This window comes from Pagrus pagrus, assembly GCF_965226575.1.
Source record: "Pagrus pagrus genome assembly, chromosome: 11".
Taxonomy (NCBI): domain Eukaryota; kingdom Metazoa; phylum Chordata; class Actinopteri; order Spariformes; family Sparidae; genus Pagrus; species Pagrus pagrus.
The window spans coordinates 28,377,003-28,389,376 of NC_140195.1; the positions used below are offsets into that span (position 1 = coordinate 28,377,003).

At 38.2% G+C, this 12,374-nt stretch overlaps 1 protein-coding gene across 2 annotated transcripts in view; it reads left to right on the forward strand.

Moving 5' to 3' along the window:
* The first annotated feature begins 482 nt into the window (after positions 1 to 482).
* LOC311265091 (collagen alpha-1(XX) chain-like) overlaps positions 483 to 12,374 on the forward strand; it is a 43,377-nt gene continuing 31,485 nt past the window's right edge. For both annotated transcript variants that reach the window (XM_084366425.1, XM_084366426.1), the window contains exons 1-3: positions 483 to 572; positions 3,869 to 3,977; positions 6,614 to 6,718. In XM_084366425.1, the coding sequence (XP_084222551.1) occupies positions 3,878 to 3,977; positions 6,614 to 6,718 (205 nt within the window). In that variant the 5' untranslated portion in view covers positions 483 to 572; positions 3,869 to 3,877. The remainder of the gene's footprint in view (positions 573 to 3,868; positions 3,978 to 6,613; positions 6,719 to 12,374) is intronic.

Below are 12,374 nucleotides of genomic sequence, written 5' to 3' on the forward strand. Positions count from 1 at the left end.
CCCAGAGGTTCTCTAAAGGTTGTACAAAATAACCTTCTGAGAACCTTTAGGGGACTTTCGCTAAAGGTTCCCTGAGGGTTACACAAAATACCCTCAGAAAACTTTTGGGGAACGTTTCCTGAGGGTTACCTGTTTGCTGGGGTAAAAAAGCAGCGTCTTCTGCAAGTTATTGCTTCTCCTCCACTGATGGAGAGCAAAATGGTCACTCATGCCTACAGACCTACAAACACATATTGCGTCTGTTACATCTACTGTAGCAGAGGTTGTACTCTAGTCAGGTGATATATAAACCCCTCTGGGGCAGGTATAATGGTGTGTTCAGTCAGTGTGTGCTGCACTTGTCCTGGCCCAGTTTGCTCTGCGGAGGACTTTATAACCTTCCCCGCAGTGCCACGCCCAGGCCGGAGCAGCAGGAGGGCCTTACTCTCGGGTTTCAGGCGGAGGAGCTCAGACACAACCTGATGAGAGGAGCTGCTCTCACAGTTTAGCGGAACTGGCGCGTGTTGACATCCCACCTCTGGAATGCTGTGAGGAGTCTGTGAAGGAATAACGTTGACCCACCGAACAGCCAGGTAAGACCTCACCTGGACAGACAAAGTTGCTGTATCACTGTGGACAGCAGGTTTATTACCGGTCCTCACTGTGTGCTCTCAGGTAAATGACGACAAAACACAAGCTAACAGTAGATGTTGCGGGTCTAGTTGCCGTCCATTGTTCGAAACTGTTGTAAACCCGAGGAAGTTCAACTGCTGCTTGTTTGCGAAATGTATACACATAGAAAATAATTGGCAGTATATAACAATAATTATTGATTAAAATCTTTCCACAATACCATTAAAATAGCCCGCCTTTTACACGTTGTAGTTAGCCATTGTCAACAGTGTGATGTACGCAGTTATTAAAGGAGCACTATGTAGTCCTGGGGAAGACATGTTCATCAGAAGACAAAGATCTTCATTGACTGAGATTTTTAAACAAACTAAATAAACAAACTCTCTTTGTTTTCATGACGGAATAAACAAACTGACCTTAAAGGACAACACAATATATACTGTTTTACTTTGTTTATATGTGGCGGACCCTGACACCTTTCTAGCTTCAAACAGTGTTCTGGGACATTATTTTCCTCTGAGAACAGCTTGTTTATTCACTTATGGAAAAGATCATTCTAAGTTTGTACAACTGTGCTGTGTTGCTCATCTGCCTTTATCTGCTTATTAATGTTAATCACTTTGTAGTGGGTGTCTGCAAGACATCGCTTTCGTACTTCTTAAAAGTGTCTGTACTATATGTGGCCATGTCTTATGTAAAAAATACAAACGAAGAGATGCTGATGTCAACTGTATTCACCACACTCACACCACTCTAAAACTTGTCCAGTTTTGCACATTTTGGTCACCTGGGTACTTAAAAGGTCATGTGAGTTCAAACTAGTTTATGGTATTGTCTTTTATTCCCAGGTGAGGTCACTCCAAGGGTAGTTAAGCCATATGACATTGACTTGATCACTTTAATTTCACTTCAGTGTTGCCATCTACAGATGCACAGCATGAGAAATCACACCAACATCACTTTCAAATGTTAGTAAATAAAAGTAGAGCCCGACCTATAGGCCTACTCGATTTTTGGGGCCAATGCCAATACTGATACTGAGGGAGTAAATAGTTCTGATAATCATATATCGGCCAATACACACACATTTTTTGCAATGATCTCTCATATGTGGTTGTCAAACACGTGTGACACAGATATGCAAGGAAGGCAGGATATTTCACAGTTCAACAATAAACTTTATTGTTCAAGAGGACATCAGTGCACTAAAACAATCAACTTAATTGGGAATTTAATGATTCTAAATTACCAATTGTTACAGTTAGTCAATTGTGTATACTCGTGTGAGTTTATTCAAAACATTCAGGTGACTCAAAACGTTGTAAAACTGGCAGAGGCAGCTAATTCCAAAGTGACGTGTGTTTTCTTTACATTTTTTTCTTTCGCTTATGTAACCTCTCAACATTTCCACAAGTATTTCATAACAATACACATCTTTTCCTCTCTGTCTGTCTGTCTGTCTGTCAGGCAGAGTGGTATGCACAACATACGGCTCAAGTTTAAACTCCGACTTGGCAACGCTTAGGCATGCAGGTACATGTGAAACGTGAGAAACAAAAAAAGAGCAATATAGTCACGTCACATACTGCACATTGTGGCTGTATATCAGTTGGTCTGAAAAGCCTTCAGGCAGTCAGGGTCTCTTCAACTCTCTTCAGGGGTGGCCTGTCCATTTTTGAGGTAAATCTAAAATACAAGTCGAAAGCTCAGACAGGAACTCATGAATATACACATTTAAAGCAAAACATCAAGCATTTGACTGATAGTACAAATTAAATGTTGTCTTTTGAAAAATCAAACATTTTCAAACTAAATTATTCTATATTGTGCCATGACATGAAAGAGTTTTTACAGGCACACAGTGTTTTTCATGTTGTCATTAAAGCTGTTTAGTGTTGTATTTCTCATCACCTGTCCTTGATTGTCCCTTTAATATTTCATTATTATTATTTTCACTTACAATGGCCTTTAAAAGAACTGCATATAAACTTGAAATATATATAATATATAATATAATGTAATATATATGTTTTATATATAGCAGAATTCAATACCTTAAATAAGAAAAAGGAACACAGAATGATAACGGTCAATTTTGATACCACGTCAAAACTGGTATACCGCTGCATCCTTAGTTCTGTTCGCCCACTGTCACTGGTCTGAACTCCTGTATGATAGCTGAACTAGCAGACAGTTAACTGTAGCTTTGTTCTGTCTGCATTTTCTTGAACAATGTTCTCATTCACCAAGAACAAATGTCAGAGTTTTTGCCCTTGTGTTCTAAAGAGCTTCTGCCTACACAGTTTATAATCATTTTACAGTGATTTTCCTGTGTATTTCAAATTAATGGAGTACATTTTGCTTTATTTTGTTTGAGTCAGGCCTTTGAAATATAAAAATCAACTGTTGTCATTTAACCTCTCTATTCATGACAGTCTTGCAGTTATTCTTTGAGAGAATATGCATCAAACATTTTATTTAGCAGTATGTGCACACTGTGTACTGTTCACTGTTGGCCCTCAGACAGAGGCGTGTTAGTTTTATGGCCTCTTAAAGTGCTGCGTGTTTGTTAATATTACAGCCCTGTGTATGTCATTAGCTGTGTGAAGTTTGAGGGTCTGTAATGGGGACATGCACGGGAGCACCTGTGGTCTGTGTCGGCCATAAAAGAGTTCCCATGGGAAAAGGTGACGGGTTACATTTCGTGGTGCCAGTTAATTTTTATTTTTGCCAAAATTAAATTTTACTAAAAGATTTTAAGTGCAGCCTGTCACGATGGCTTGGAACCTGTTTCTTTTCAAAAATGCACCATTTTTCATTATTTTCATGGTCAGTTAACCTGCTGATTATTTACTTGATCATTTCTTTTATACAGTATACGTATTTGTCAACATATAATGATTAATGCTTCAACTTGACATATTCAAATTCCTTATTTGGTCTGACCAACAGTCAAAAATCCAAAGATATTCAGTCTGCTCTCATGGAATAAAAATAAGCTGCAAATATATAATCTATTGTGACTCAGTTAACAAAACAGATTGTTGCCAATTCATTTCTGTCTATTGACAGGAGGTATGAGGTTTTCAAACACAAGCCAGTCACATCTTATGGTATCCTTGCTGTATTACATTGGGTTACCTTCTTGGTTTTGGCAGTGTTTGTTGTTTTTTTATTTACTTAGCTATTTAATATTAATGAATACAAAAATGAATAAGGATATGAATATTCATAGCATTGTTTTCTATGTTTCTAGGCTAAACTCATGTCTCCTCACCTCCATTCTTCACCATCATCTTTCTGGCTAATGCTGTGTTTCCTGCTCAGTGTCCTCTTGCTGTTGTCCTCAGGGGTCCATGGCCAAGGTAGACTGTCTTTCATGACTATTATAACTATTTGATTACTACTAACAGGAGAGTATATAACCTGCCAGGCAAGAGATGATTATGTGTTGCATTGCAGTTAGCCGTTGGTGGTAAGTATCTCTTAGGGTCTATGTTTGGCTAATGTTATAATTAATAAAATGACACATAAGCAACTACTTTGTTATTTTTGCCTTTTATGGTGTAAAGGTGGTGGTAAATATACCACTATATTATTCCTTGAAAAAGACGTGAGACAGACTTTTAGCAATGTTAGTTAGTCGTGTCCCAAAGACATTTATTTTTTATAACTGTAACCAGTGTACACAATGTTAAGAAATCTCACAAATGAAATGTGAGATATTATGAAAATAAATCGTAATGTAGCATTGTAATAGCTTTATTCTTCTTGTAAAAAGAAGCGATGCTAGCTTTTTAGCTACCTGTATCATATAGGAAAATGTTTAATTGTAACTAGTAAGGTTAGCAGCCGAAATGTCCTGACATATAACACAATTGGATGATTTTATGTATTTTAATACCAGTATCCACACTCTTTGTGTGTATTTTTAGCCTCAGTATTTGCATTCACAATTTTTTTTATCATGTTAATTATCCACAATATAGTTCCCTAAGAAAAGTCAACAATTAAACTATAAAAGTAGAGTCAATGGCATTAAGCTTACATTTCTCTCTGCTAACAATCAGTTGTGTGACTCAACAGCTGTCGATGATGATGATGATGCAAAATTATGAAAAAGAGTCCAAAATCAAGTTTATTTGGCCACTTTTGAGTAAACCGTTGTGTGTCCATTATACAGGGGCGAGGCATTTCAAGCTTATACAATACAATTGGCTTCATGCAAGAAACACTGGTACGGACATATTACTTTTCCAATTTTCTTGTACACATATTTAGAATTATCTGTCATACCAGTATTACTCAGAGTTTAAACATGATACCAAAATAATGTGATGTATAATATATAACCAAACCAAACCCAGTGCAAAATAAATATTCTGTTTATGGACCATCGTCATTGTGGTGTTTTAAGATTTTATGATTTTTATTGACACATTTCAGAACAGCAACATTTACACTTCAGTAGCTGCAGGAAGACAGAAATCTCTGTGACTCTCACATTCTTTTGACCGCCTCTCATATTTGTCATGGGGCACTTTGCTTTATAAAGATGATTTTAGCCGTCGTGTCAAATCATCCCTCTTTATGCCTGTGACTGTTGTAGTCAAGCTCTGATGACATGTTTTTGACAGCTGTAGTATTGTATTTTTAAAGTGTTCTGGATCCTCTAACACTACTTAACTGAGACTGCTAAACTTGCTATTTTGGCCTGCTGATTTATGATGGCAGGACTGTTTTTACTTTTTAATGACATTTTGTGAATGAAACCTATGGCAGTTTTAGGTTGATTACGCTCATGATCAGCTCTCACAAATGTTTGTGCAGGTTAAGATTATGAAAATGATCTTGGAAGAATTCCAGTGGACAAAGCCTGTAACCATATATGTCAGAATTCATTTGGATATGAACAAGCTACTGAAACACTCACTCATACTGATCCACAGGCTACACCACTTGGCAATTGAATAGCATTTGAATATCAATAATAATACATATTTAATTACTATGCTGTTTTTTAATATATATATATTTTACTGCTGCAAAAGGCATGCTTTTGTATAATTTCGTAATCTATATATTGTCTTTCATGGTTACTTTATCCTACATTTCATAAAAGAAACAATCTGCAAGACTCAAAGGGCTTATTATTTCAGCACTGAACAAAAGATGATGGCCATGACCAGCTGCTCTTATCCAATAAATCAGGGAGTACAACACAACTACTCCTCTTGTCTGAATGTCTGCCTGCTTGTGTGGAAAAGTTGTTTTTGTTAGTGGGTCTGTTGGACCTTGACCTCAGTCTCTCTAAATCCCCATCAGTCACTATCTGATCCTCTGTCAGGCACCCAAGAAGATGAGGACCCTCCAGAGGCCCCTGGCCCAAATATATAGACACACACATATACATACATACATGTTGTCAGGATCTGTTGAGTGCTGAGGGTCATACGTCCACAGAAGCAATGAAGACAAAGTTCTGTGATTCATGCTGTTCATGTCTTCTTTGCTTCCGTTTTCTCCCACCCCCCTCATCTTCCTCTCCATCTTTTACCCTGCTACATACTACATACAAAACCCTGTACACTGTAACTCTGTGACGTTCCTCTGACATGACCTTTAACCCTCCAGTCCCCGACCAGCGTCCTGTTCCTGTTTCTATACCAGACAAGAGGACAGGGCATGCTTTGATGGATGAAGAGGCAGCTGTAGAGAGGGATGGATGGAGGGCGGGAGGATAGAGACATGAAAGACACTGCTTGTGGGGAAATCCCTGGTGGAAATTATGTAGATGAAGTAGAAACAAGACATGGATTTTATTTTTGGAGAAGGAAGTGAGTGAAACTGAATGAAGACAGTTTCACAGCTTGTTTCTTTGATCTTTGAAAAGTCTGCAACTGTCATTCTCTCTTCTCTCTCTCAACTCAAATCCTTCACTAGCCCTCATGCACACATATACATTTTAAAACCTGTCATTTTTGTCTCTGTGAATATCAAGGTCGTCTTAAGCTGACGGTCCTGTCTGAGGACAGACTGCAGATGAAATGGAAGGAGGCTGATGGACCCGTTCAGGGCTACAAGGTCCGAGTGAGACCCATCTCAGGTGAGACCTCCCAGCCTCTGGTCAAGTGTTGAGAACAATCACTTAAGTATTTACAATAAGTAGATATCACAAGATATATGATACTTTGGAGTTGTGCAAGAAATTATTCTATACATTTGAGGAAGCAAGCAATGTTTGTTCAGAAGGGGTGTAACAGTGCTCAGTTCCATCTGAGATAGTTAGCATTGAGCAGTAAACAGTGAACATACACTCTCCAGGGCTCCAGGGTGCGACTGTTTTCATCATCAGTCCTGTTTACCATCATTTACACAATTTGTTAAGAAGTTAAATTATAATGTTTTATTGGGTGCACCTAAATTTTTGGGTGGTACACCTAAATGAAAATGTAAGGTGCACCAGTGCAACCGATGTAAAAAAATTAGTCTGAAGCCCTGCTCTCTCGTAGGTCATATTTTTATGTAGGGCTGATAATAAACAGATGTAGATATAATGTAAATGCCAAGTGCTTCGGTAATGTCAGTGTTCTCATTTAGAGGCAAAGCAGCAGGGAGAAGTTGTTGTACTGTTTTGTTTTTTAGTGTGTTCAACGTCTTTCCACTCGTCTTAAATATTCCCACACAGCTGCTTTGAAAGACTAGTCCTATTTCTCCAGTGTGTCATTTGAAATGACCGTAGTGTTCAGAGTGCAAAAGGGAAGTTAGCATCGCCCTGGTTCCCTCGACAAAACCTTATGGGATTTTTCAATTGGATTTTGGATTGTTGTAGAGCAACCACATGATTATGATACTTGCATGTTTTTTTTAGCAAGATAATCTTCACAGTTGAACCCCACTATAATGATTTTTGAAGCATTAATGCAACCTCCAGATGTAAAAAGCTGACATTAGGCTTTGGACAAACTACAATGCAGTCGTGTGAATTCACAATCACCACCAATAAACCTTCTACTACACTATTGCCAACTAAGTATAAATTGATCAATCTACAAGTTCAAGTATGAATAGTTTGAAACTAAAGTCACCCTGTAAAAACGGACTAGTGAGTAGATGAGTCTTCGTTTTCGGTGTGATGACGTTTGATGTCCCTGCGGTCATTTAGCCACTTGTTAGCAACCGCTGTTTTTTACATACCGAAACACTTCATAATTCAAGGTGGAATATTTACAGACGTATTTTATGTTGTAGAACAAAACATTAAAAATATCTTGGCCTTGTGGTAACCATAGACCTTATTGTGCGTTTTACTGCAAGTCGGAATTCTGAATTTCTGATTGAGTATTTCCGACTTTCAATCAAAAAGCGTTCTGGCTCCTAACCCAGACTATCAAAGTCTTCTGTTTGCGCACAGATTAACTGAATGAAAGTGAAAGCGACAACTACAAATTGTATTTACTGCACGTTTCACAAGCAAACACTATATGAGGTAAAAATTGACGAAGAGGTAAAAAGTAATTGTTTACTATGTCCGTCGCCATACTGCCGTGATGTCATCTTTGTATTTGTCAGCGAGCTCGAGCTATGCAGATCTTGCCCGAGTCACCGACTTGGAATTCCAACTTGGATGGCTGTTCCGTTGCACTTTTCCGTGTCGGTGGTCGTTTTTTTTTTTTCAGAGTTCCGAGTACAATGGAACGCACCATTATTTGCAAGGGAACCGGATGTGCAAAAATGCTAGCTTATTTCAGGATTTTAGGACTCTTTCTGCAGCACTCCATAGTCAATCATGTTCACTTCTTCGTCTTGATTTGTTGTATTATCGTCTGCTTTGATTTTGAATAGCGGCTGGAAAACAGCTTTTTGGTGCATTACTCCCACTTACTGGACTGAAGCGTCGATCAGAATGGTTATTCTCTCACCCACTGACATACTCTATGCTCTTGCCATAGCGTGACAGTCAGACGTATTCTTTCGTAAGAGTGCATGCAGGGACAAATACACGTACTGATACACCCCTGTTGTTGAGTATTTTGATTTGCCTTGCTTCACTAGCCCCACATTTGGGGTTTTTGGGGTTTTCATTTTTGATTTTCACTCCCATGTTGATTTGTCATGCCACTCGTCTAAAGTGATAATGCATTATACTTGTACAATATTTGTGTAAGATACAGTGTATGTGCCGAATTATCTGTACTCCCTTGTCCACGTACCTTTGTGTATGGCCTAAAAAAAAAAAATCTAAATGCTACAGCGTGCAATAGTGTTTCACACAACAGTATAGCAACAGTCTGGGGGAGGCCTTTTCTTCTTTCAACATGACAATGACACCCTGCACAAAACAAAGTAATTAAGAAGTAATTTTTTTTTCAGTTTTGTCTGAAGGAACTCACAAAGCCCTGACATCAACCTCAACCAACACCACTGGAATGAATGAGAAAGTCACATGTGAGCCATGCCTAATCACCCAACATCAATGCACAACCTCATTAATGCTCTTGTGGTTGAATAGGAATGGAATGGGCAAGTTAGTGCTGGCAAAAAATTAATCAACTAATATTTTGCAGACTTTTTTTCTATTCTGTATGTACCGGGTCTGCACAGGTATGCCAGGAAACCACTTGGAGGATGTGCTGAGTGCTCCTTAGCCTCGGGATACTATACCTGGCTGTCTGTGGAGTTTGGTGCACTCGTTGCTAAAGTTTGGTTTGTTTTGAGTGACTTTTAGTATCTACTGTGTGTGTTGGCTGTTCAATTCAATACAATTATCACAGTATGGAAGATAAACCACTTAATCGTGGCATAAGTTATCAGCTTTATGTGGCTGATACTGCATATTTTTAAAGGAAAATAAATCATAAATTGGTTTACATCCACTATATTCCCACAGATCCAGTAGGCATGCCCGACACTCTTGTCGCCTAAAAAATGTGCAACTCAACTCAAAGAATCAAAAGTCACATATATTATAATAATAATAAAAATAATAATAATAATAAACCTTATTTTTTATAGCACTTTTAAAAACACAGTTTACAAAGTGCTTTGACAAAACAAAGCAAAATTGTACAGGACAAACGAAATAAATGGCATTTATAGTTAAACAATTTGAAACAAATAACTAAAGAACAGAAGTAATGAAAACAATGAATAAAATAACCAAAATCAGGAAGTGGATTAATATGATAAACTCAAATGGTAGGAGCAAAAGCAGAAGGACAACATTGTATACCGTGAAGAACTTCCCAGCACTAGAGAAAATCCCTGCCAGGTTCCCAAATCAAATAGTATAATGACCTCTTCAAGTAAAAGCAATGAATTGGTGGGTTATGAATAGACTCGCAGGTCTGTATAAACCTGGGTGCAGTGGGTGGTCATTTTTCTTTGATTGTCTGATTCAGAGCAATGACTCATATGATGAAAAGATGGTGGAGGCTGTGTCATAAATGCTCTGAACCTCAATTTTACTTCAAATTACAGTTCAATCAGAGGCCTTCAGTGGCACAGCTTTAAAATAACCATACTTTTATGTGTTCAACTGCTTCAGGCTTTTCTTACTGTAGCCCTCTTGCTGTGTAATGGTTCTGAATAATCATTGTTGAACTTGAATGACACTCAGTAGAGAGCAAGGTCCAAAAGTCCCCCTTAATTCAATCAGGCCTAATCTAATATCAAACTAGCCCTGTATCACTCTAAATTCTAAAGCACCCACAACTGCTTAACAATCATTTGAGCTCTTCAGATCAAATTGTACTCATTCAGAGATACCAGCCACCTAAATACCGTTTTTCTAAAATCAAGATCCATGTATTTTTCCCTGAGAAAGATGAAGAAAATGTTGAAAAAATTAATGAGGTCTATTCTGCGTCCAAGTTTTGTGGAAATCTGTTCAGTAGTTTTTGTGTAGTCCAGCTGACAAACCGAAAAACAAAGCACAGGCACAGCTAAAAACATGATCTCCTTGGTGGAGGTAATTAAATGAATATTGTACCCCTTTTCCACTGGTCAAAAATCCCACTTGAACCCGTTAAGATCAGACTTTTGTGTGCAAAATGGCTCAAATTATGACAGTGAAATGAGTCATTTCACAGGGGTTGTGACGCTCCAAATAATTTATCCACTGTTTAACAGGCGTTTCTTTCACAATGGGTCTGTTGTTGTTTTCTCCTCTGTTACAACTATTTATGGCGCATTCATGACATGAAACATGATGTCAGTGACGTACTGTACAACGTGAAGCTTCACATAAAAATCACAAACGGGCTGCCTTGCCTGTGGGAAGTGGGTCAATAGTCGATTTTTAGCAGGTGTACCTGCGTTTAAAAAACCTGTGTAGTCCCGCTAATTTTGGTGGAAAAGTAGTATTGGATACAAGTTTCAACTCAATGGTTTTATAAGGTTTAAGAATCAGGATTAATTTGTCATAATGCAACACAAGATATAATTATATATATATATATTGTATAAGGAAATTTCTGTTGTGATTCCCTTAACTACACACACACACGCACACTTACACAGACACACACACAAAACTATTAGACTACTAGATCATGGTGGAGACAGGATTACTTTCCAAAGGAAGTAGACAGTATGCATTTACTTTATTTATGCCTAGAAATGTGTCACTCTTTTTGAGTCTATTAGAAAAAGATTCCCTCTTTAAGAGATTTGATAATCATGAGCACTGATTTGTCAGGTAAATTCTTTGGCTGTGTCTGAAATCTCTCCCTATCTTCTCAATTCTGCACATTTCCCGTCCTCTATTTTATTTGAGACACAGTCTTGGTTTCTTCAGTTTTGGAATCATGACTGCCATCATAAGCAGGAGTGTCTCTGCCGTTGGCTCAGGTAGCAACAAAGAAAAGAAACATAGGAAAGAAGAAAAGATTGCAACATCAGATAAAATGCTGCGTGACTTGCTGTATACCCCTTCAAAAGGCACGATAACCTTTCATGTTCTGGAAAAACCTGTATGCTGTTGTGTTAAAACTAGTTAAAAGACAGACCAAAAAATACTGTATTTGTTTCAAAAGAGACAAGTTGAAGTGCATCCTTTTTCCTCCATTAATAGAAGTCTGTCATCAAATGGATATTCTTGAGTGCAAGCCTTGATTCCTCCTCCTCTAGCTTGAAACAGCACAAAAAACGTGGTGTGAAGGTGCTTTTCATCTCAGCACTGCCACAAACGTGTCAGCTCTCTTGCTTCACAGGTGATGATTTGGATAAGAACGCGGCTCCCTCTCCTCCCCTCCTCCTTCATATCTGTGATTCTTCCGGCCCCTTTAATTTCTTCCATAACATTGTTTTTTCCCTGTCACTGCTTATCTCCCATTCCACACTATGCAGCTATGCCCAGGCACGTCTAAAAAAGACATAGGGGGGCTTAGAGGAAGAATTCAGTCCAACATAAGAATTGAAGTTTAGGGTGCCACTCTGGAAAATACATTAAAAAGAATAGCAGGTTTCAACATACATCTGTCATGTGGCGGTCAAAATAGGAAGCGGTGTATCATTTGTATAGGGGGAAAAAAAGTTGAGGACCAGATGGAGTGGAGAGGGATTACAGCAGATACTGAAAACTAAGACTTTCATTTTTGTTTTAAATTGGGTTTATGTACATGGACATAAGGATGCACTCCATGTTTCACTGTTTAGACTTCTCAGGTTTTTGTCCAGTCTAATACAACTATTACTGGGAATAATTTGCATAATCTAGTAGGGCACTTACAGATATAATATGTAAGATTTTTGCATAAACA